Below are 26,578 nucleotides of genomic sequence, written 5' to 3' on the forward strand. Positions count from 1 at the left end.
AACAAGTTGGTCCTGAATAATCAAGAATTGGCTGACTGTACTCTTTTTTGAGCAAGTACAGTAATTTGTGCCTATCCCTTCTAGACCCAGATGGTAAAGCTCAGGTAAATCAGCTCACACCCTATTCCTTTTACCAGACTTGAATCATCTGTGATTTTTGTGCACAGACATGGAAATAGATTTAAGTGAAAAGAAAAATCCCACAACCAAATGTGGAAAAGCAGAAATAGTAAACGCATCCTTTTCAGATCATAATGCAATAAAAATTTACATTCAATAGTGGACAATGGAAAGAGAGATTAAAAATTAATTGGAAATTAAATAATCTAATCCTAAAAAACAAGTGGGTTAAAGAACAAATCATAGACACAATAGATAATTTCATCAAAGAAAATGACAATAGTGAGACAACATAACAAAATTTATGGTATGTAGCCAAAGCGGTACTTAGGGGAAATTTTATATCTCTGATTGCTTACGTCAGTAAAATAGAGAAAAAGCAGATCAATGAATTAGGCATGCAAGTAAAAAAAAACTAGAAAAAGAACAAATTAAAAATCCCCAATAAAACACTAAATTGGAAATCCTGAAAATCGAAGGAGAGATTAATAAAATTGAAAGTAAGAAAACTATTGAACTAATAAGCAAAACTAGAAGCTGGTTTTATGAGAAAAACCAGTTCAATAGATAAATGATTGGCTAACTTGATTTAAAAAAAGGAAAGAAGAAAATCAAATTACTAGTATCAAAGATGAAAGGGGTGAATTCACCACAAATGGAGGAAATTAAAACAATTGTTAGGAGCTATTTTGACCAATTATATACCAATAAATTTGACAGTCTAAATGAATTAGATAAATATCTAAAAAATATAAATTATCCAGATTAACAGAAGAAGAAATAAAAAACTTAAATAACCCAATATTAGAAAAAGAAATTGAACAAGCCATCAATAAACTGCCTAAGAAAAAATCTCCAGGACTAGATGGATTCACCAGTGAATTCTACCAAACATTTAAAGAACAATTAATCCCAATACTATATAAACTATTTGGAAAAATAGGTAGAGTCCTACCAAATTCCTTTTATGCCACAAATATGGTGTGATAACCCAAACCAAGAAGAGCCAAAACAGAGAAAGAAAATTATAGACCAATTTTCCTAATAAATATTGATGCAAAAATTAAAAAAAAATACAAAGAGATTACAGCAACTTATGATAGGATAATACACTATGACTAGGTGGATTTATACCAGGGATGCAGGGCTGGTCCAATATTAGGAAAACTATTGGCATAATTGACCATATCAGTAACAAAACCAACAGAAATCGTATGATTATCTCAATAGATACAGAAAAAAAACTTCCAACAAAATACAGTACCCATTCCTGTTAAAAACACTAGACGTAGGAATAAATGGAGCTTACCTTAAAATGATAAATAATATTTATCCAAAACCATCAGCATGCATTATCTGTAATGAGGATAAGCTGGAAGCCTTCCCAATACATTCAGGGTCAGGGGTGAAGCAAGAATGCCCATTGTCACCTCTATTATTTAATACTGTACTAGAAATGTTAGCTATAGCAATAAGAGAAAAAGAAATGAAAGGAATTAGGGTGGGCAATGAGGAAATAAAACTCACTCTTTGCAGATGATATGATGTTATACTTAGAAACTCCTAGAGAATCAATTAAAAAACTACTTGAAATTTTTAACAACTTTAGCAAAATTGCAGGATATAAAATAAACCCATGTAAATCATCACCATTTCTATATATTACTGACAAAGGCCAGTAGCAAGAGATAGAGAGAGAAATTCCACTTTAAATAACTATAGATAATATAAAGTATTTGGGAGTCTACCTGCCAAGACAAACCAGGAACTATATGAACACAACTACAAAACACTTCACACAAATAAAGTCAGATCTAAACAGCTGGAAAAATATTAATTGTGAGCCAATATAATAAAAATGACAATTCTACCTAAATTTATTTATTCAATGCCATATCAATCAAACTATCAAAAAATTATTTTATGGAGCTAGAAAAATAATTTTAAAAATTCATCTGGAAGAATAAAAGCTCAAGGATATCAAGAAAATCAATGAAAAAATGTGAAAGAAGGTGGTCTAGCCATACCAGATCTCAAACTGAATTATAAAGCAGTAATTATTAAAACAATGTAGTACTGGCTAAGAAATAGAGTGGTGCATCAGTGGAATAGATTAGGTACAAATTACATTGTAGAAAATGATCATAGTAATCTAGCACATGATAAACCCAAAGATCTGAGCTTTCAGAACAAAAACTCATTATTTGACAAAAACTACTGGGAAAACTGGAAAATAATATGGTAGAAACTAGATATAGACCAACATCTCACACTGTATGCCAAGATAAGGTCAAAATAGGTACATGATTTACACCTAAAGGGCGATACCATGAGCAGATTAAGAGAGCATGGAATAGTTTATCTGTCAGATTTATGAGTAAGGGAAGAATTTAAGACCAAAGAAGATAGAACATTACAAAATATAAAATAGATAGTTTCGATTATTTAAAATTGAAAAGTTTTTGCACAAACAAAACCAATGCAACCAATGGGAATTTTTTTTCCAACAAATATCTCTGATAAAGGCCTCATTTCTCAAATATATAGAGAACTGAGTCAAATTTGTAGAAATAGAAGTCATTCCTCAATTGATAAATGGTCAAAGGGTATGAACAGGCAGTTTTCAGACAAAGAAATCAAAGTTATTTATAGTTATATGAAAAAATGCTCAAAATCACTATTGATCAGAGAAATGAAAATCAGAACAACTCTGAGGTATCACCTTGCACCTATCAGAGCAGCTAATATGACAAAAAAGGAAAATGTTGAATGTTGGAGGGAATGTGGGAAAACTGGGACACTATTGCACTGTTGGTAGAGTTGTGAACTGATCTGATCATTCTGAAGAGCAATTTGGAACTATGCCCAAAGGGCTATAAAACTTTGATCCAGCAATCACCGCTGCTAGGTCTATATTTCAAAGACATCTAAAAATAGGGAAAAGGACCTATTTGTACAGAAATAGTTATAGCAGCTCTTTTGTGGTGGCTAAGAATTGAAAATCAAAGGGATGCCCATCAATTGGGGAATGGCTAAACAAGCTATGATATATAATTATATGTTATATATGTATGTAAATAATGTTATTGTGCTATAAGAAATGACAAGCAGGATGATTTCAGAAAAACATGGAAAGAGTGACATGAACTGATGCTTAGTGAAGTGAATAGAACTAGGAGAACATTGACACAGTAACAGCAAATATTGTTTGATGAAGAATGTGAATAACTTAGCTATTCTCAGCAATACAATGGTACAAGACAATCCTAAAGGACTAATGATAAAGCATACTATTTGCCTCCAGAGAAAGAACTGATATTGACTGAATACAAACTGAAGCATGCTACTTTTCACTTTCTTTCATTTGCATCTTGTACAAAATAACTAATACAGAACTGTTTTGCATAATCACACATGTGTAACCCATATCTGTTTACTGTCTAAGGGAGGGGTAAGGGGAGGGAAGGATAGAATTTGGAACTCAAAACTTCAAATAAAAATGTTAAAAAAATTTTTTTTAAAGTAAAAAGGGATATTCTGAGCCACTGAAAGGTCTTGATGGAAATGAATGTTCAGCACATGAAATGGGGAAGTACTTCTGGTTTGTTCAGAAGATAGGGACTGATCATTTTTCCAAAACCTACATCCCCCCTCCCCCAACACACACACACACACACACACACACACACACACACACACACAAACACACACACACACACACACACCTGAGCCAAAGATGTCAACATGAACCTGTTAATTCTTGGGCACCTTTTTCCTAAACAGTCCTATATCTTTATTTCCACCACACCATTTTCCAAGAATGACTGAAATAAAATAAATTGCATAGAGATTCATAATCTAAAAAAATGAACTGACATAGTTGGAGCATAAAAATATGTTTGATCAGAAAACTCAGGGAGATGATAGGAACTATAAACATTGATGATAGCTGACAATCACAGAGTGGTCAACAGAATTCTGCTTACTTCTTCCCAGCATTCTCCATACTATCAGTATTATCCCTGATTTCCTTTTTCCTTTTAGCTTATTTTATCACTGTATTAGATTGGACAGGACTTAAAAAGTATCACCTGATCTAACACTCTTATGAATCCACAAACATTTATTAAGCACTGGGAATACAAAGAAAGGCAAAAACAGCCCCTGCTCTCAAAGAACTTACTTTCTGTTGGGGGAGATATTTATTTATCAGAATATATAAGAATATATTTATCAGAATATATTTATTTTATAAGAACAAACAAAGTAAATACAGAGTGCTTAGAAGGTAACCTTAGAGTAACTGCAGGGAACATCTCATATTTATATGGCGTTTTAAGTATTGTAAAGTGCTCATGTTATTTCCTTAATCCTTGTATAAGACACCTCATTTCCTGACTGCACATTCTCATAGGCTGTCCCCTATACCTGGAATTTCCTCCCTCTTCACCTTTTCCTCCTGATTTTCTTTAGTTCTCAGCTAAAATTGTGCCTTTAGCAACAAACTTTTCCTGAACCCCCTTAAAACTAGTGCCTTTCCTCTGAATTCATCTCCAATTTATTCAGTATGTGTCTTGTTTGTGCATAGTTGTTTGCATGTTGTCTCCCCCATTAGATTGTAAACTTCTTGAGGGCAAGGTGTGTTTTTAGCTTTCTTCATATCCCCAGTAATGATCACAGTAAATGGTACATAATGGGTGCCTAATAAATGCTTGTTGACTTTATTTGACTCACAGCAACCCTGAGAGGTGGTTGTCATCATCATCGCCATTTTACCGAAGAGGATGATGAGGGTAGGAGAGGTTAAATAACTTGCCCAGTATCATACACTAGCAAATAAATGTCTGAGATGACATCTGACTTCATATCTTCCTGACTTCAAGTCCTATTCTCTATCTACTAGGCCAAACTGTCTCCTCTTCTTATAGATGGAATCTCAAAGAATGATTTTGTGAGATGAAGATCACAGTTGGTGCATATAGGAAGTGCCACCTCCAGGGGTACATTTTTTAAATTGGAGGACAGTAACTCATCTTACTGATTAAGCCACTTAAAATTTACAGTCACTGTGAATTGACCTTTTTAAAAATTAGTTACCCAGAGTTATTCCCATCAAAATCACCATGCCTGAACATGCTACTTTTCTGACTCACAGTTCCATCACCATGACCATGACACTGAAATCACTTGTGCCATTGTTTGTGGGTAATATAAATGCTAAATTTACACACTTAGTGTATATATAGTTGTCTGTGTGTCTCTGCATGCTCTCTCGGATAGCTGCATTCCCGTTGTCTTTTGAAGATTGTAAACTCCTCTAGTTCAGGGATATTTAAAAAAAATATGTTGTTCTCTGCTTGCCTAGCTAAGTACCATGTGCACATGAATGCCTAATAAATATTATTTAATGTTAGATTATTAACAATTACTTTAAAAAGACGTAAAGTCATCCATTCATATAAAAAAAATTTTGTTTTTAATTGTGTGTGCATTTTAAGTGAGGCAATGTTTTGTAATGGAAGGAATCCTGGATCTGGAGTCAGAACTGGATTTATAAGATTCCTGAGTCAGAAGGGACTTTCAAGGTTATCTAATCCCTTCATTTTTGCAGCTGGGGAAACTGAGGACCAGGGATGGGGAATGAAGTAACTTGATCAAGGTCACACAAGTAGCAAGTGCCAGATCCACCTTCTCCAGATCTTCTGACTCTAAATCCAGGACTTTTCTTCATTTCACCACGATTTAAATTCTAGCTCTCCAACTTAGGACTTTTATGACCTTGGGAAAGTCAAGTTCCTTCTATGAGGCTTTGGTTTCTTCATTTCTGAGGTCCCTTCCAGCTATCCATTCTATGCTTAAGTCTGTGTTTCTTCCCCAGGAAACAGGTTTAAAAAAAATGCCAACAAAACAACAACAAAGTCCCAAGTGCTTGAGGCATTTCCACTCCCTTCTGGGTGGATGTTTATGTGTGAATGAATTGTAAATTGTTGAAGCTGTCTTCTGGGAAAAGTAGCAGTCTGCTTTCCTTGCTAGTTTAGCTTCATTGAATCTCAGTAGGGAGGAAATAAATGAACCCTGTGTGTTTAGTGCCCAGCATGATGGAGGCAGTCACATGATCCCAGGCTTTCTTTTAGCCCCTGCCCAGAGACTTTTCATAGAGATGAATGATAGAATGTTGCCTTTGTATAGCCTCGTTCAACCTGAGACCTCAAAGAACTCCATAGACGCTACTACAATTTGTCTCTTGTGCGTCCAGTGCCCGCCTGCAGCACACACAGTTCTTTTCAGGACAGGAGTAGGGAGACCATCTTATTTGATCTTTATCTGTACTACCTATTTTCCTTATTCATTTAAAAAAAATTTCTTGCGTATAGGTTGGAGACAAATTTCCCAGGACTCTCTAATAGCCTGTAGCAGTAAAGGGCCATGGCTCTTTGTCACTTCTGGGTTAACTTCTTCAGCCTGCTGAGCTCAAGAATGCCATGTCTTAGAAACCGCACCCATTCGTTTACTTTCTTAGTGAACTCATTTGTTTTAATCGTCTCCTTTTCTTCCTTACCTTTCCCTACTGTTAACTCTTCTCGTTCTGCTCTTGTGTACCAAATTAAGTTGAAGGGATATACTCTCAGAGCTAACAGGTCACGCTGGATCAGCCCAGTGAGCAGCATTCTTGTTTAGGCACCTAGGTACCACAGGAAAATGACTTTTCATTAATACTAGGGACAACAACTCTGAGATTTGTTTTCAGCATTTTTTCAGGGTGTCAACCTTCTGTAGCTTGAGAGAACACTGATCACAGCCCCAAGAAAAGCACAAGACTTACAGTGACCCTACACTGAATTTAGTGTTTGTACTATAGGGTGAGCCTAACTACCTGGAGCAGACTGGGGCAAATTTGTAAGTCCTCTGGTTAGAGGTTTTGGAGGGGCAAGCCTCCCATGGGATGGGACTTCTGGGTCTTCGCCATTGAGGTCACAGGGCTCCAAAGTAACCTTCTGTACAACATACAATTTAAAAAATGTTAATGATATCTTTTATTTTTGTTTAACTTTAATTTATTAATTTATTTAACTTTAATTTATGATGTGGGCAGCTAGGTGGCATAGTGGATAGAGCGCCAGGCCTGAAGTCAGGAAAATCATCTTCCTTATTTTATATTGGCCCTCTGATACTTACTGGCTATGTGACCCTGGGCAAGTCACTTAATCTTGTTTGCCTCAGTTTCTTCATCTGTTAAATGACCTGGAGAGGGAAATGGTAAACCACTCCAGTATCTTTGCCAAGAAAACTCCAAATGGGGTCATAAAAAGCTGGACACAACTGAACAACAACAGTCCCTCACACTGGCCAAAGACTCTCGAAGGAAGTGCCTTCTTCTTGCTCTTCTTTGGGACCAAACATATGTAATTATTTTGTAGCAAGATAAATGCAGCTCTGGACACCACTGTTCTTGAAATGCATGAGAGTAGAAAGACCATGAGACTAGGAATCAAAGACATGACTGGACTCAAGCCCTAGCTTGATTGTTTATGAGCTATGTGACCCTACTGTGTGTTAGCCTACTATGTGCTAGCCACTGAGAATACAGGGACTAAAACAAGTCTCTGTCCTTCCAGGAAGTCTGTATTCTTTTGGGGTAAACAGCATGTAAAAGATAAGTAAACATAAAATATGTATAGAGTATAACCAAAGTGATAGTGGGGAGGGACTGAGGGGTATAGTAAAGGCCTTATGAAGGAGCTGGTCTGGAGAGACCTAAGTTCAAATTCTGTTTCTCCAATTTATCCTGTATGTACATAATTGTTTTCATGTTGTCATTTCCATTAGATTGTGAACTTCTTGAGAGGAGGGACTGTCTTTGACCTCTCTTTATATCCCTGACTCTTAGCACAGTGCCTGGACATAGTAGGTGCTTAATAAACACTGCTTATTCATAACCTAGTCATTCAACCTCTATGTGAGCAGCTCTCTAAGACTATAAATTATAAAACATGTTGCAATCCACCTAAGTAAATGAAATTCTTATCCCAAGTTTTCATACACCTACAAAAGATACTTTGGGCAAATTATTCACCTTCTCAGGGCCTCAGTTTCCTGATCTGGAAATAGAAATAACATTACTTGAATTCCTTACCTCACAGGGTGATTATGAGGAAAGTGCTTTATGAATTGTAAAGCGCTGTAATTTTTCCTATGTAATGGCTGTGGCTTTTGGCTCTTTTTGTGCCCACTTTGAGCATCTTGTTTTCTCTTTTTCTCTCTTCCCAGTTTTGTTAACCCCTCAGAAAACTAATCTAATTTTTTTTAAGAAAACAGATTTTTTTAATAAGGATTGGGAATTGCAATATTATCTTCTTTCTGCTAAAGATAATTTGCTTACTTTGTGATACTGCAATATCAACATTAAAGAAATTCAATGCTTATCAGCATTATAACACTCATAAGGATCGTAAATATTTTAAATTAGAGGGAGAGGCATGAAAGGTTGTATTGCAGAAATTAAAAGATGAAAAGTGAAAGCAAAGATAGTTCTTTCAAGCAGTAATAGGACCTGGAAATAATGCCACTGAAGCAACTTATAAAGTAGCTTATATATTTAGGAAAAAAGGGAAGCCATTCCATGATGTAGAAATTGTGAAAGAATGTATTGTCAAAGCTGTAGGATGCTTAGACCCCTAATCTAATTCTTTAAAACAAATGTTTAGCCTGGGATTAATTCCACTGAAGTGACAGAGTCACTGGGCTACAATATTTGCATTTTAGACTAAGTTGGTAGGTAATGTTCTTGCAGCTAAGTATTGTAATCCACACTCCTATGCGAATTAGGAAATACCAAATTGTTATTGAAATGGCCTCCCTAGGGTTTTGTCTCTTGTTGGTTATTTCATCATGGTTTGGGTGGGGGGGAATCCATTAGTGTCTAAAAGCAAATAGAATTCTAAGTTCTTCAATAATTCTGTTCCTCAGCCTAATTTCTAAATACTGCTCATCATCGACGAATCTTTCATGTATTGCAACTATGAAACTTTATGTATAGAATCACATAGTGAAGGACTGGCAGGAACCTCAGAGCTCATTTAATCCAGTCCATGCCTGAGAAGTACGACTGTCTACATCAAACCTGACAAGTAGTTATCCAGGCTGGCTCACACACTTTCAGTTGTGGGGAACTCATTACATCCTCCCAACTAGGTTATTGCAGTAACTTTCTAGGCAGTTTTGCTGACTCAGGTCTCTTATGTGCTCCAATCCATCTTCCACTCAGCTACCAAAAGGATTTTTCTCAAGTCTCAGTCTGGCCATGTCATTCCCACTTCCTCCTGCCCAGTGTCCTTATTACTATAAGGGTAAAATTTAAGCATCTCTGGCATTTATAGCTCTTTATAATCTGGCCCCTTCCAACCTTCTAGTCTCCTTATGCCTTGCTTCCCTCCATTGATTCTGTGCTATAGATACATTGGCCTATGTGTAATTCCTCAAAATGGACACTATCCCTTCCATCCTTGTGCCTTTGTACTGGTGGTCCTTCATACAGGGAGTGCTGTACCCCTTCATCTTATTTCTTAGTTCCCTTGGCTTCCTTCAAGAGTCAACTTGAAGCCCCGTCTCTCCAGAAAGGTGTCCTTTCTGGGTCCCCTCAGCTCCTAGTTCCTTCCACTCTCAAATTAATCCTCCATCTACTCTGTAGATATCTTGTATCTACTTAGTTATTTTTATGTTGTTTCCCTTATTAGCATATAAATTCCTTTAGAGCAGGGACAATGTTTTTGCCTTTCTTTATATCCCCAGTAATTAGCACACTGTCTGGCACATAGTGTGGGGCAGCTAGATGGCACAGTGGATAGAGCACTAGGCCTGGAGTCAGGAGGACCTGAGTTCAAATCTGGCCTCAGACACTTGACACTTACTACCTGTGTGACCCTGGGTAAGTCACTTCACCCTGTTTGCTTCAGTTTCTCATCTGTAAAATGAATTGGAGAAAGAAATGGCAAACCACTCCCATATCTCTGCCAAGAAAATTCCAAATGGGGTCATGGAGAATTGGACACACCTGAAAAAACTCAACAACAACTGGCACATAGTAAGTACTAAAAAAATTTTTGTTGATGGTGTGAAAACAGACACGTCTGAAATGACTTATGAACTCTGATTAATGCAGTGACTAACTACAGTGCTGGAGCATGCTACCCACCTCTTCACAGAGAGGCGATGGATTCAAGGTGCAGAATGAGACATACGCTTTCCACCCCAGCCAGTGAGGGAATTTGTTTTGCTTGTCTATGCATGTTTCTAACAAGGGGTTTTCTTTTCTTTTCTTTTCTTTTTTTTCTTATTCAGTGGGGGTGAAGGAGCAGGTAGGGGGGAGGAAAAAATGCACGTTAAATGAAAAAAAATTCGATTAAAAAATGCTTGTCAGTATGACTGACCTCCCAAGGTAGCCCATTCCCCTTTTAGATGGGTCTAATTGTTAGGAACTTTTCGCCATCCATCTAGGCTTAATCTGCCTTTTTATAATTTTAATTCATTGCTCCTAGTTTTGCTTTCTGGAACCAAATCAAAGAAATCTAAGCCCTCTTCTACTTGACAGACTTTCAGATACATAAAGACAGTTTCATGTATACCTCAGTCATCTTTCCTGTAGGCTAACCATCTTCAACTAATCCTCATATGAATGTTCTTCAGTCCTCTCACCTTGTGGGTTGTCATCCTCTACAACTTGTAAATATAGAAGATAATTTGTTGGTGATTTTATCAGAATTTCATTTGGCTATTGGCTCCTTGTAGTTGAAAATTAGATCACTTTTTTACCCTAAAGTAGTCTGACCAGAGCAGAGTATAGTGTGGTCTTCCTTTATTCTGGTTACCATGTTTCTATTTATGGATAGCTTACAATTTCATCATCTGTTATGGCCATCATGGCATCATATTCTTGACTCTTACTAAACTTTCAGTCCACTAAAACTCATGTGGCCTTTCCACATGAACCATCCAAGTCCAAAATTTTGTCAAGGTATTCCATAATTTTGCCACTTCAGTTTATAATCTAGATATTTTAGATTTATAGCCTAGGAAATAACTTCATAAGCACCACTGTAAAGTTCATAATATTTTGAACAGCACATCGAATATTTGTGGTAACTTTTGCATATGTTATATAGTATTTGTTGTCTATTTTTATCTCTTCAATGTGATATTGTCTTACCATCTCTTCTGAGTCAGCCTTTATTCCTTTTGATTTTAAGCATTTTCTCTGCTTATCTCCTATACTTGGAATGTTCTCCCTCCTCAGCTCTGCCTCCTGCCTTCTCTGGCTTCCTTTGAGTATCAGATAAAGTCCCACCTTCTGCATGAAGCCTTTCCTGGTCCCCCATAATTTTAATGCCTTCCTTCCAAGACTACCTTCAATCTTGCTTGTACATAGTAGTTTGCATGCTCGTTTCCCTATTAGACTGTGATCTCCTTGAGGGCAGGGACTGTCTTTTGCCTTTTTTTGTATCCTCAGTGCTTAGCACAGTGCCTGGTGCATAGTAGGTGCTTTATAAATAAATGTTCACTTGACCAAATGACTTTCAAGTTTCTCTGATAATAACTTTTATAGTATTCTGTTTTTGAACTCAAGTTTTAAACTCATCTTTGTAATTTTCTACTTTTAAATCAATCTTTCTTGAAATAGACCTTTGAAGATTTTTTTAGGATAATGATATGCAAGCAATTCCTGCCACTTCCCTTGACTTATTTACCAAAGGTCCTTTACAGAAGAATGGCCACTCAGGGACAGCTGCCCTAACCCAATGATCCTAGAAATTCCTCTTCCTTCTCAGTGCTGCTTGCTTAGAATTTTTTTCCTCCTGCTTTCCCTTTCACTTTGTAGCTATTGACTATGCTTCTACTTCGGACTAACTTCCCATTCTACCTTTATCCCCTTAAACATACATTCAGATACCTCACGTACCCACTTCTCACAGTGTTAGTCCAGGACTGGGTTTATAATGACAAGACTGGAGGCAGCCAGGGTGAAAGGAGCAAGGAAGTAAAGAGGAAGAAATGGGTCTATTATCTCCCCCCCCATTTATGGTGATCAGTTTTGGTACTACTGTTTACTATGTACCATACATAATAAGTTGAACTAGGAGGAGAACTAGACTAAATGCATTATAAAAGCTCTAGGAGGTGAGCTATTTGTTGGTTTTTGGTAAACATCTTTAAATTGGATGCTTCTTATTAGATAATAATGGAAATAGATATTATTGTCACCTTCGAAATATAGAACATTAACTATTGAAAAGGATCATGGTAGTTCTGCAGGAGAAGCATCAATCCCACATGGCTCTACCTGGGTCTCCCTAGCCCAGCCCACCTCCTCCCTTTTCCTCCCTATCCTCTCCTGTCATGGCGGATTATCTCATCAGTGGTAGCACTTGTTACATTCCAGAGGATGGGCTCATGGCACAGCCACTCTTCAGCTTCTGGAACAGGCTCATGTACAGTGACTTCCTCATCCTTCTGGCTATATAGATTTCACACAGATCAAGTAGATCTAACTTCAGCACTTACCAAGAGAATGACCCTGAAAAACCCACTTGCTTCGTCTCCAGTAGACACAATCGCTGAGGCTGGAATGACCATTGCCAGGGTGCTCACAGGAGGTATTGGTTTTGTCCATCACAATTGCACCTCAAAATTCCAGGCCAATGAAGTACACAAAGTGGGGAAATATGAGTAGGGCTTCATCACTGACCCTGTGGTCCTGAGCCCCAAAGATGGAGTCAGAGATATGTTTGAAGCCAAGGCAAGGCATGGCTTCTGTGGAATCCCAATCACAGGTAATGGCAAGATGGGCAGCCACCTTGCGGGCATCATCATCTCTCATGACATTGATTTTCTCAAGGAAGAGGAATATGGCCATTTCCTGGGTGAGATCATGACCAGGTAGGAAGATATGGTGGTAGTTCCTTCAAGAGTCACGCTAAAGGAAGCCAGTGAAATCCTGCAGCAGAGCAAGAAAGGGAAACTACCTATTATGAATAAGAATGACCAGCTAGTAGCCATCATTGACTATGTGGAGGTGAAGAAGAATTGAGACTACTACCTGGCATCCAAGGACACTGGGTTGTGCAGGGTAGCCATGGGCATCCATGACGATGATAAGCATCAGCTTGACTTGCTGGCCTAGGCTGGTGTTGATGTGGTCGTACTGGACTATTCCCAAGGAAACTCCATTTTCCAAATTAGCATGATCAAGTACATCAAGGAAAAATACACTAACCTCCACATTATTGATAGCAATGCAATGACAGCTGTACACAGGCAAAAAACTTCATTGATGCTGGAGTGAATGCCCTGCAGGTTGGCATGGACAGCAGCTCCATCTGCATTACACAGGAAGTGCTGGCATGTGGGTGACCCCAGGCAACAGTTGTATTTAAGGTCTCAGAATATGCACAGTGCTTCAGTGTCCCCATCATTGCTGATGGCGGCATCCAAAATTTGGGCCACACTACTGAAGTCCCTACCCTTGGCTTCCACAGTGATGATGGGCCCTCTGTTGGAGGCCACCACAAAGGCCCCAGGTGAGTACTTTTTTGATGGGATCTGGCTAAAGAAATACCAGAGGATGGGCTCCCTCAATGCGCTGGACAAGAACCGTGGCAGCCAGAACCACTACTTCAGTGAAGCAGACAAAATCAAAATGGTTCAAGTGGTGTCTGGGGCCGTGCAGGACAGAGGACTATCCACAGATTTGTTCCCGGCCTGATTGCTCGCAGCCAGCACTCCTGCCAGGATATTGGTGCCAAGAGTCTAACTCAAGGCGTAACCATGATGTACTCAGGGAAGCTGAAATTTGAGAAGAGGACATCACCTGCACAGGTGAAAGGTAATGTCCATGGATTCTATTCACATGAGAAACTGCTCATCTAAGAAGTGGCCTTGTTGGGTTCTACTGCCTCTCACCTCTCCCTCTTTAGATTTTTCATTAAAAAGCTGTATATAATGGGGGGGGAAGAAAAGAAAAGGATCATAGTAACCAAGCTTGACTCAGGAGAAGACATAAGGAAATGTACCTCACTTCCTTTATTTGTGGGGTAGGGGACAGTGAATGTGAAACATTGCATGTACTGTTAGACTTTGATTATATGATGGTTAATTTTTGCCAAACTACTTTTTTTTCTTTATTTTTTATTCTTTGCCAAAAAATGATAGCTTGTTTGGGGATGGAGAGGGTGGTTCAGAGGGAAGGAGGGAGGGAGGATGTATTTGAGAATGAGATGATGTAAAAAAAAAATGATACCAATAATTTTTTTAATAAAAAGGATTATTACGGCTTTATGGAAAGAGTACTGGTATTAAAAATCAGAAGAACACTAGATTTGAAATCTGTGGATCCATCTTCAAAGGCCAGATCAGCTATTTAGTACCTTTTGTGATGTTGAGTAGAACGTTTGACCTTGTTGATTCTCAGTTTCCTTATCTGTAAAATGAAGGGTCAGACGTGATAATCTTTAAGGTCATTTCCAGCTATAACTTCTATGATCCTATCAAGTCTTGGCTATGAAGTAGCTGTGTGGCCTTGGATAAGACTCTCTGAGCTTCAGGTTCCTCATGGGGAAAATGGAGACAATAATACCTGTTTTACCTACCTGACAGGGTGATTGTGAGGAAAATATTTTGTGAACTCTAAAGCATTAGAAAATATGAATTATTATTAACTTCTTACTATCACAATTTTTAGGCCCAGTTCTATGAAAAATGTCATTTTGAAGCTGCGTAATTCTGTGAGGATTATTTACAGCAGTTTTTTTTGCCCAAGGTCACACAGCTAGTAAGTGACAAGTGTTTGGTCTGAGGCCGCATTTGAACTCAGGTTCTCCTGACTTCAGGGCCAGTGCTCTATCCACTGCACCACCTAGCTGCCCCCTACAGCAGTTTTTCTAAGTGGAACCTCAAAATCTATGATCTTAGGTTCTGAAGATCTATCACAGAAAAATTTTGGAAGGGATGAGGAAGGAATGACAGAAATAGGAAGGAAGAGAGAGAGGGAGAAAAATTGTGAGTGCTTTCTACTACAAAGCCCCTTTTCATTTTGGGCCCTCTGTGTATTTCAGAGGTCACATGACTACTGGGTAGTATTTTCTTCTTGGTAAAAGCTCTAAGATAGAGGGATCTCTTGTGGGTCTCTTATTTGGGGCAGCAAGGTCTTGCAATGGCCAGAAAGTCGGACCTGGAGTTGAGAAGACTTGAATGCAAATGTGGCCTCAGACATTTAGTAGCTATATGACCCTGGGCAAGTCACTTAGCCTCTGTTTGCTTCAGTTGCTACTTGTAAAATGTGGGATAATAGTAGTACCTATCTCCCAGGGTTGTTGTGAGGATTAAATGAGATGATATTTGAAAAGCACATAGCACAATGTCTGACACATGGTAGATGCTATATAAATGTTTATTCTCTTCTCCCCCTCTCCCACCCCTTTTTTTATGGCATAAGTAGAGTTGTAGTTTGTGTGGAAATATTTAGGGGTAGAAAGTGATGTTGAAAGGTAAGGAAATGAAGGTTGAGAGAATGGGTAGAGAAATTAAAAGGAGATAATGGTAAGGTATAATAGTAATATAAGCAGAAGATATTTATTGTGCTCGCTTCGGCAGCATATATACTAAAATTGGAATGATACAGAGATTAGCATGTCCCCTGCTCAAGGATGACATGCAAATTCTTGAAGCATTCCATATTTTTTTAGATGAAATTGAAACACTGTATCAGAATGAAGTCAAAACGAAAGAAGAAAAAATATGGTTTACTAGAAGATATTTATTGCTAAGTTTTTTGTTTTTAGTGGGGGGAGAAAGAACAAAATAGCAGGAATCTGAAATTATTATGAAACAAAATAAGTTGTGGAAATTGAGGGGAACATACACTAAAAATTGGAAGCAAACCCACAAAGTTTGGCCAAGATATCAGAAGGGTCCACCAGTGAAAGGAATTGGGGAACCACAACTCGAGAATCAAAAAACTGCCCATAGAATTAGATTGTTCCTCCTAAATTCATGTTCATAACCCCATGTTATCTCCACCATTGCGTGGTTTAGTCTAGTGGAAAGAGCACTCAGTGGATTCGTAATCAGAAGCTCTGGCTCTTCCACTTACCAGTAGGACGATTTTGGGTCTAGTTAAAATGAATTCTCCAAGCCTCAGTTTCCTTTTCTGCAAAATGAGGCTACTAACATCTGGACTATGTACTTCATGGCATTACTTATCAAACTTGTATGAGATAATGTGAAAGTACTGTGTAACTTGAGTTTTATAAAAATGGGAACTATTAGTTTAGTTGTCAAAATGCAACTTCTAAAGACATTTCATTCTTTATTAATTAATTTGTTTCTTAGATAGTTTGCCATTGGCTGCTAATGCTAAAGAAACCATTGCTTTCCAAGTAAGGGGAATTCCCACTGTTACTGAATTCACATTGTTATTGAGGATTAGAGAGTTTTTCGTTTTGTGCTTTAAAAACAATAGCAAGAAAGCCGTATTCTGTGCTTCTGACTCTTCCTGTTTCATTTTTTTTTCTTATGTCAAGGTAAATCCACCATATTATGTCCCATTGGTTGAATTGGTCCCACATCCAGAGACAGCTCCTTCGACAATGGAGAGAACATACGCTCTAATGAAAAAGATTGGACAGTCACCGGTCAAAATAAGGAAGGAGGTTGATGGGTTTATTCTCAACCGACTCCAGTATGCCATCATCAGTGAAGCCTGGAGACTTGTTGATGTATGTCTGCTATTCCTAAACTTTTTTTGAGGTTTTGAGCATATAATAGAAATAGGAGGCTTTCTGTGAAAATGCCACACATTCACCTAGTTTACTGGATAACAAGCAGTGGGCTGGGGATGGGTTGGGAGATGGTACCATGAGATGGGAAACTGTAAAAAGCTTGAAACAGCAACCAGAGAATTCTAGAATAGGAAAGATTGGAGCACTAAGAGCAGTTGTGTCCATATAGTGTACTTGCTTGGAGCTAAGGGGAGAAAATTTGGATGATTGGAAAGTCAGAAATAGCCCTCTTATTTGTCAAGTTCACTATAACTTCCAGCTTCTTTCAGGAGGCTATTGGCTATCTTTTCTCTTAGATTCAGTCAAAAGGTAATGAAAATAAAATTGAAGATAGAAAGCTACTTGTGTTTGAGGAATTTCTCTCCAAAGTAAGTTGTTATTTGATATTGTGATATAATGACAGGTTTTCCCTCTTACTTTTTCATACCATTCCCTCATAATTATCTGTTAGTGATGCTCTAGATTTTTCCTCTGCTTTAGTCCTGGTCACAGAGAATTGTAACCTTTCAGGAGAAATAGATAAATTATACTGCATCTGAAGCAACTCTCATTTCCTGAAAAACTCATTTATTTTTAATCCTTCAAAAATTGAATGAAAAAGGAGATTGGCATTAACATGATGTGTTTACCTCCCATGTTAGTCACCATTCTCCTCAGATTGTTTTTAATATTTTTCCCTTATGAATATCAAAGAAACATGAACTTGGCCATGATAACAAGTCATTCCTGACAGAGCTGTAAATAGCAGCTTTTGAAACTGAGCTAAATTATATAAAACACACTCTCAGTTCTGTTGGAGAGGTTATCAGAGACCCTACAACATCCTGAGGCCACACATTGCTGGCACTAATAGAGGGTGGGATGCTGGGGATACATTCACCTGTGTTGCTGCTGCAGGAGGAGGAAGGTGGCATCTGGAAATTTCCTGTTTAAACTAATCATTAGAAAGACATTGTGCATAGTGGATACAAAACCTGTCTCAGAGTCTGGAAGACAAAGATTATTAGCACATACTGTCCTGTCTGTATGACCCTGGATAAGTCAATTTAAGACTGTAAGTCTCAGAGCAGGTGCTGATCTGCATTAATAGAAGGAGTTTCCTCACTAGAGAGCTTCCTGTACTGGTGAAATCACAGGTCTAGACCTAAAAAAAACTTACTAAATTGTATTAATTACAGTTGTTCTTATGCTACTGAAGGACTAAGAGTTCAGTACCATTCTAAATTTCAGTGCCCTGGGGCAAAACTATAGTAACTCTGTCCTAGTATGGCTTTCATACTTGAGCTTTAAAAAATCAGCAAACCTACATGCTTCCTCCTCTCCCTCTCCCGCTCCTTCTCCCTCCCTCTCTCTCTCTCACACACATTCCCCTCCCTCCCTCTTTTCTTCCCTCCCCTCCCCCCCTCTTTCCCTCTCTCCCTGTGTGTGTGTGTGTTTATCCCAGTTGGGACATAATATGGTAGACTTACTTAAACATGAGCAAAGTAGTTAATCTTAAAGGCAGTTCCTGTTAGCCTTGTGGAAAGAATCCTGAACTGGAGATATGTGGAGATGAGTTCTTTTTAGGTAATATTGCTGAGTCACCATGCTACCCTGATTCAGCTACTCCCTATGTAAAGTAAGACAATGATAATCTACTAATCTAGAGCCCCAGGATCATGGCAAAGTGGGATAATGTATAGAAATTTAATGTATCATACCATTTGGGAGAATGGTGTTATACTAGCATTGTCAGCTGTCTCATAGATTTAGATTATCCTACAATTCAACAGCAGTTAGCTGCTTTGTTTCCGAGGTATTTATTCTATATTTGAGCAAGGAGTCAGGAAGTAGAAGTAGATGTAGGCAAAGAATGTATGTGATGTTCTGGTTCTTGTTTCTGGCCCTTGGTCTTTTTTTTTTTTTTTTTTTTTTTTTACAAGTTGGCTAATTGTCTGCTTACCATGAGCATCCTCCAGTTATTTGTTCCTACCCTACATCATCACCACTTCATTCTGGTAACACTGTGTCATATACAATAAAGCAATGATTATCGAGACAATTCTGGGCTTTCCTTTTCTGGGCCAGTTAGGCATTCTGGTTGTTTCTGACACTACCAAGGCATAGTTCACTAACCTATGTCAGTGTTCTCTAGGGCATTAAAAACCAAAACCAAAAAGTTCTCACCAAAAAAAAAAGATCCACAGATATTTAGAATGTCTCTCCTCATCTAGAATTAAATAATCTAATTAACAAAATAAAATTACTGTATCCAATTGTGGTTTAAACAACTAAGAAAATCAACCTCCCTGTTAATATGTGCAGCAACAGAACACACTGCTATTTTCTTTCCTCAGCATTCAAAGTAAAAAGGAAAGTATCTTATTTTACTTTTCTGATCACTACTTTTCTGTCTCCTTTTCTGCCTTTTCTTCCTCCTCCTATTCCTGTTTTGTTGTAGGGTTCTATTCTCAGCCCTCTTTCATTGTTTTGTTCTACACTTCCTCCTTCCCTATGCCCAAGGCTTCTATAATTTGTAAAACACTTAGCATAGTGCTGTGCACGTAATATTCACTTAATAAATGGATGTTCCCTCCCCTTTCCTCTCTTCCTTCCCCTTCCCTGTAAAGATGACTCAGATCTTTATCTTGAACCTCATTCTCCCTCTTGAGTTCCAGATCAACATTTCAATTTCCTGGATGTCCTGTTAACACCTCAAATCTAGTGTTTCCAAAATGAAACTCATCATTTCCTTTCCAGCAACTCTTTCCTCCTCTTCCTCCTCCGAATTTCCTTATCACTATCGATGGCGCCATCCTCTTAACCACAAAACCTTGGAGACGTCTTTTATTTCTCCCTGTATCTTCCCACCTGTATCCACTCACTCTCTAAGATCCAGCTTTTCCTGGGCCTCAGTTTCTTCATCTGTAAAATGAAGGGGTTGGATTAGATGTCCTCTGAAGATCCTTTTGTCTTTAGATCTATGATTCTGTGACCTCACATTATACCCCTTGAGTTTGTGCTCTTACCATTCCCTACACTATTACTCTAATGGTAGGTAGGTAGTCAGGTAGGCAAGCAGGCCCTCATTACCTCTTGCCTGGACTATTTCAATAGATTCTTCAATGTTTGTTGATAGATGGACTGATTAATTTATATTCCCACCTTTAGTTTCTCTCCACTCTAATCTGTCCTGCATATTTCTACCAGTTATTCCTACTGCAAGCATTTACTAAGCCTTCTTTGTACTAAGCACCATGCAAGATATTGGGGCTATAGAGAGAAAAATGAAACCACCTGTGCCCTCAAGGAGTTTGCTTTAGACCAGGGGAAACGGCATGTACACAGACAAGTCAATACAAAATATATACAAACTAAAGACAAGTAATTGTGTTCAAAGAAGGCAGTAACAACCCAGGAGAATCAGGAAACCTCATGTAGGGTATTGAGCAGGACCTTAAAGGAAGTTAGAGATCTGAGAGGTGGAAATGAGGAAAGGGAGCTTTCTAGGCCTGAGGGACAGACAGTGCAGAGGTGTGGAGGCAAGAGAGAAAATATTATATATGAGGAACAGTGAGTGAGTAGGACAGTTTGGACAGGATATAGAGTGTGTAAGGGAGAGTAATGTGCAAATCCATCAGGAAAGGTAGGTTGGAGACAGATTGTGAAAGACTTTGAAGGCCAAATAAGGGAGTTTGTATGTTATTGATAAAATTGCATTTAAGGGATACAAAGTAGGCATCCCCCCTATAATGTGAGATAGAAATTGCAACGAGTCACTTTTTAATCTTACACATAATTTTAATGCCAGAAAAGCCTGCTGTCCTTGGCAAACAGGTATTTATTTTTAATATGTTACCTGTGTTTCATGAACAAGCCTATATTTAGAGCTGGAAGGGAACTTAGATGCGTATCATATAGTCCATTTTACAGATGAGGAAACTAAGACCCAGAGAGAAGAACTGACTTTCCCAAAAGTTACTCATGTAGTAAGGAGCACAGCCAAGTTTTGATCCCAGATGTGCTGACCCTGCATTCTATTCAATTCAAAATGTATTTATTGCCCACTATGTGCAAAGCACTGTGCAAATCCCACACTTTCTCCTGCACTACAATATGAGAGTCAAGTCTTTGGTTCGCCATTGGTTATAGGCACATGGTGGTGTAATTTTCCAACCTTCTCTAGGGCACACAAATGTTTTGTCCTAGCCATGAATGTCATATTGGTTTTCTTGAAGCATAACTCTGATCATATCACCAACTTCCTAAAAAATAACATCCAGGTTCCTTAATCTGGCATTTAAAACTCTGTACAGCTTGGCTCCAACCTGCTTTTCCAGCTTGATCTCTTAGTATTGCCTTTTACAGGTTAAGAACCTATTGGCTGTGGGTGTGATCTTCACAAGTCATTTCATGTGTCTGAGCTTCAGTGTCCTTATCCATACAATGAAAGGAGTGGATAGACTAAGTGATCTCTGAGGTGCCTTCCTTCTTTAGATTCTGTTAGCTTTTAGGGACTTGTAGAATGATTACCTTTTAAAAACAGGATAGACTGGTCCAGGCTCTGGGATTTTCTACCAAAGGGCAACCACCTCTACAAGTCCCTTGGTTTGCTTTTCTCCTGACTGCCCTTTTTAGTGTCAGCTTGCCCAGAGAGACAGAGATGTAAAAGATTTTGCCAAGGCAGAATTGAAGGGAAGTGACAAGTGATAGCGCCATTGCGCAGTGCTTGACACATAGTAGGTGATTTATTGTATTGCATTGAACTGATAGGATGTGTAGGATGAAGGAGAGAGAAAAGTCAAAGATGACGCTGTGGTTTCAAGTCTGGTTAGGTATGAGGTTGTTGATGGTATCAATAACCTCATGATGTTGATGCCATCAACAGAAGGAAGTATGTAGAGGAGAAGCATGTTTTAAGGGGAAACTGAGGAATTCATTTTTGGATCTTTTGAATCTGAAGGCTCATGCCTTTCTGCTGCTTGGAATGCCTTCCCTCCCAAGCTCTACTCATCCAATTCCTCCCTTGAATTCCTTCAATTCATTTCCTTCCTATATTTATAACCCAAATGTCTTCTTCTTCATGAAACTTTTTCTCATCCATCCAGATGGAAATGACCTCCTTTTCCTCTGAACCTCTGTAGCTCTTTATGCCTCTTACTACATATTCACATTCCAGCTTGTGTTTTAGTTTGTATATCTTATCTCTTCCACTAGACTGTAAACTCCAGGAGGGTAGGCACTATATAATGAAATTCTTTGTAACTCTCAAAGCACTAAGCACAGTATCTTGAATATAAAGATATTCTGCAATATTTTTTTGGTTGAATAAATGCATGCATGCATGTGTACATAAGTAAATGATATCAGGTTGCCTTGGGGAAAGTACATAATCTGCTCGGTAATCTTTTTACGTTTCTTCTTTGACACTGTGGTGTAAACCTCGTTTCTTTTTGTATGTGTTTCAAGCCAGACTGGACCATTGGCGCTTTCTTTTTCTGACATTTCAGTGTGAGAACCTGGGCGGGAATAAGACAGGAGTGATGGTAGCAGTGATAGTATATAATTGGTAGGTCTACCTCTGCCTTGGGGGTGCTGTTGTAGTTGATTCATCTTGCTCCCCTTTGTTTGGTGAGTCATGTTTCACAGGTTCAAGACAATTCAACAAATGTTGATTAAGTATTCACCATGTGGAAGGCGCATTGTTCTAGGTACTGAGGATACAAATCACAGGGAGATTTACAGTATAATTGAGGGATTTGACATATATACAAATAAATATGATGCAGAGTAGGCTATGATACAAGCAAAGGTGTGGGGTGGAGGGAAGGTCTCACCAACATGTTCTAGGAAAAATTGAGGGTGGAGAGCACTTTTGGTTGGGAGGATCTGAAAATATTTCGTAGAGGAAATAGCACCTGATCTTTGAAGAGAGAGAAGTATTTTACTATGCAGAAATGAGGAAGGAATTATTCCAATATATATCTGACTATGTCATTCCCCCGCTCAAGAAATTTTAGTGGTTCCCAATTGCTTTTAAAATAAAACACAATGGGGGCAGCTAAGTGATGCAGTGGATAAATCACCAGCCCTGGACTCAGGAGAATCTGAGTTCAAATACAGCCTCAGACACTTGACACTTATAGTTGTGTGACCCTGGGCAAGTCACTTAACCCAGATTGCCTCACCTAAATAAATAAATAAATAAATAAAACACAAACTCTTGTCATTAAAGCCATTTGCAGTCTGTCTCCAGCTTATCTTTCCAGGCTGGTTACACATTCTTCTTTATTCCAGACTCAGCTAGTCCAACTGCCCTTGATATTACAAATGAGGAAAGTGAGGCTTAGGGAAGTGAGACCTTGTGGAAAAATGTTAATTTCCAGATTTTTTTTTTGTGTGAACTTTCTGTACCATGTGGACTTTGCCAAAAAACAGTCTGGTTGATTAACTGGGGACAGCAAATGTTTAGCTGGGGTGGGGCGGGGGGAGTTAAGGGAGGAGGGATTTGATTCCCTTCTCTCATTGTTTATGTCATAGAAAGCAAAGAGTAGATAATAACCAGACAATGTGCTGTTGTTTGAACATGATGTTCCATCTTTGTCTTTGCACAGGCTGTCCCCTATACATAGAAGATTCTTCCTTCCCTCCTTGGCCTCTTAGAACCCCATGAACCCTTTAAGACTCAGCTCTAGGGGAATTATTAAATGTCTTACTATATGCCAGACACTATGCTAGATGCTGTTACTACAGGGACAAAAAAGGCCTTGCCTTCAAGAATCTTCTATTCTGTTAGAAAAACAACTTATATGTAGATAGGTAAATTCAAAATATATGCAAAATAAATATGAAGTAATTGAGGGGTGTGGCACTATTACAAGGGTTCTTAACTTTTTTGTGTGCCACAAACCCCTTTGGTAGCCTGGTGAAGCCTATATACCTCTTCTCAGAATAATGTTTTTAAATACATAAAATAAAATACATAAGATTGCAAAGGAAACCAATTATTTTGAAATATAGTCTGTAGACAGAAATACTCTATGTGTAATCTGTAGCTGACCTAATAGTCATTGCAAAGTAGTGATAAACATAAGTGATATTTCAAGATATTTGCAACAACTATACTGTCCTATGAAAAGTCTGTTAATTCTATTGGTGACAATGTCACAGGTACTGCCAATGCTACTGTGGTTTGTTACCTCCATTCACAATGAAAAGAAATACTGGATTTCAGTTAGAGATTCATGAAAATAAAGATGTAATTTTTTCCCCTCCAACGTCATGGACCACCTGAAAACTATCCACAGACTCTTTGGGAGTCTTTGCATCCCAGATTGAGAACCCCTGTATTAGTAACTGAGGGCATCAAGGTAGGTCTCATGTAGGAAATAGCACAGAAAACTGGGTTTTCTGAATGAATCTTTTGAAATGAAATGTATATTGTTTGCCTATTTGTGGTCCTTATCCATTTCAAATTGTTGTTAAAAATGTGGTGTAACAGAATACGTCATTATGGTTACCAGATAGCCCCTGTAAGAATCTGAACTTCTCTGTGAGAAAACCCCAAGTACGTGCTTAGGCACCACAGTCCACAATAGGACTGAGTGGATGACTAATTTCCAGCTCATCATTAGAGATTATTTACAATTCTATGTTCCATGGAGGTGATTAGCTACCCAGAATGCTGAGCGCTGGGTCAAGCACTTTTTCTCCAGTGTTTTACAACCTTTGGGAGTGAGAATTTTCTCAAGAGTGACCATTGCAAGTCTTTGGTCCCTCAGTTAAAGAAAATAGTTTCAGACAGAATCATTCACATTTATTGTTGCTTGAGGGTGTTCCATGCTGTTTACCTCAAGTGAATCTTTTAAGTGTAACATATCGGTGGTTTTCTATAAAATCTGTGTAAAGTACATGGATAACATTTCCCTCAGACTACCTTTGTTTAATTGCAGATGGAGACAGTGAGTGGAAGCAGATCTGCTGGAATGAATCAGGGGTTTTGCAAATTTAATTTAGAAAATGAAAAGTGATTCCTTACTTGTAGCATTAAAGACAATTTACAAAATAAATTTCTGTTTTTATATACTCTGATTCAGGTAGGGTCAACAAAAGTATAACTTTCACACAGCTTTTTTATGTTGTTTTGTGAAGTTGCCAAAGAAACAAGCCCTTAGTGACTGCCACAGCTGGGCATTGATTTTCTACTTGGAGCTAGGCACAAAGGAAAAACTCTGCAAATAAATGAATTTTCTGTTCTCTGGACATGTAACTTATGCTCTCTCAGATGCAAAGGGGAGCAGAGAGTTCAGAGAGGATTATTTCTGGGTCAGGAAAGAGAAAAAGCACTAGGTATGAGATAGTGAATCCAATTCCTACTGTCACGTTTCTCTGAAGAGCCAAACCATTTTTCCTGATTTTAGATTGGGTTCAGAATATAGGTGTATCATTTCTATGGTATTTTAGCCATGCCCCATGCCAACAAGACCAGGAATTCTGTGGACAACTAGCATTACTTGCTCCTTTAACTGAACATCCATTTTCCCAAGCTGGGCTCAATTGCTAGGTAAGATAGTCTTGCCTACTAGGGCCTTATGCCAAGAAATTTTGAGCAGAGATTCTTAAGGCATTAGCACATCAAAGGAAGTAGTGTGATGACAAGTCTTTTACCATTAAAAAAAATTAGGTTTGCATTTGTAGGAGAATTCTCTGACAGTGGAGTTATAGTAAGTGGGTGGTGATAGTTTGAGTGAATCATAAGAAAGCAAATTAAAGTTGTCAACACATTTTCTGCCCATCTCTATGCGTCAGTGATGGAGAAATTGAGAGACATTGCTTTCCTCCAATGTTTCTAGTCCTTGTGAAATGATGTGATTTCAAAGCTGAGCTCCATAATAAGTCTTTGGCCTTTTAATGTCAGAAATGCAAAATTCTTGATCCCTTGATTTGGGAAGACTGTGACCCATTTGACTCAGATTCTTTTTGAATATTAGACCTCTGTGTTTGGGATAAAGTCCATCTTTTGCATAGATAAAACTGTTCCCCTTTATCAAAATGCATACTCTATTAGTCATCACAAACAAAACAAAGGAGAAAAATAGGACAGATAGAAGATTTTGATAGGGAGCTCATTCATAGATCTTTATCAAATGAGAAGAAAAATATGTGGAAATAATGGTGTATGAATTAAACATTTTGCCATCCACAGGCCACTGAAGGTTTAGCTCAGTCAGTAGACACTTGAGATGAGCTAAAATGTCTGTATGACCATCTGGTAAGATGAGGTGGTCTTTCAAATTCCCCTTACTTATTTCTTTTTCATGAATTGTTCACAGATTTAAAATAGGAAGGGAACTTAGAGGTAATTTAGTCTAACACCTTCTTATATCTATGTATATATTCTTGCCTGCCTCTGTGTCTCTATATCTATTTCCACCTCTCTGTGTCTGCATGTCTCCAAGGGTCAAATTCATACTCAGATATAGTCTGTTTTCAGGGAAAATATTGTCACATGTAACAAACATAAATCAGTTTCCCAGTCCCGGTTTCATTAAATGCTCAAATGAATCTGTGATTTCTTTAATTTATGAGTTCCTTTCAGTATTTCAGTTTACAACCTTTCCCTACCTACCTACCCTGTGTAACTTTCATTC

General features: G+C 38.2%; 1 protein-coding gene, 1 non-coding gene and 1 pseudogene across 2 annotated transcripts in view; all 3 read left to right on the plus strand.

Moving 5' to 3' along the window:
- CRYL1 (crystallin lambda 1) overlaps window positions 1-26,578 on the plus strand; it is a 174,470-nt gene that overhangs the window by 108,784 nt on the left and 39,108 nt on the right. Inside the window, exon 5 of the mRNA XM_027877552.1 lies at window positions 16,692-16,886. Within this exon, the coding sequence (XP_027733353.1) occupies window positions 16,692-16,886 (195 nt within the window). The remainder of the gene's footprint in view (window positions 1-16,691; window positions 16,887-26,578) is intronic.
- Window positions 12,511-14,040, plus strand: LOC114054398 (annotated as a pseudogene).
- LOC114022849 lies at window positions 15,747-15,850 on the plus strand. Its single transcript, XR_003566707.1, has one exon. It is a non-coding gene; the product is annotated as a U6 spliceosomal RNA (small nuclear RNA).

The sequence above is a fragment of the Vombatus ursinus genome, unplaced genomic scaffold, assembly GCF_900497805.2.
Source record: "Vombatus ursinus unplaced genomic scaffold, bare-nosed wombat genome assembly UNPS02014813.1, whole genome shotgun sequence".
In the NCBI taxonomy this organism is placed as follows: domain Eukaryota; kingdom Metazoa; phylum Chordata; class Mammalia; order Diprotodontia; family Vombatidae; genus Vombatus; species Vombatus ursinus.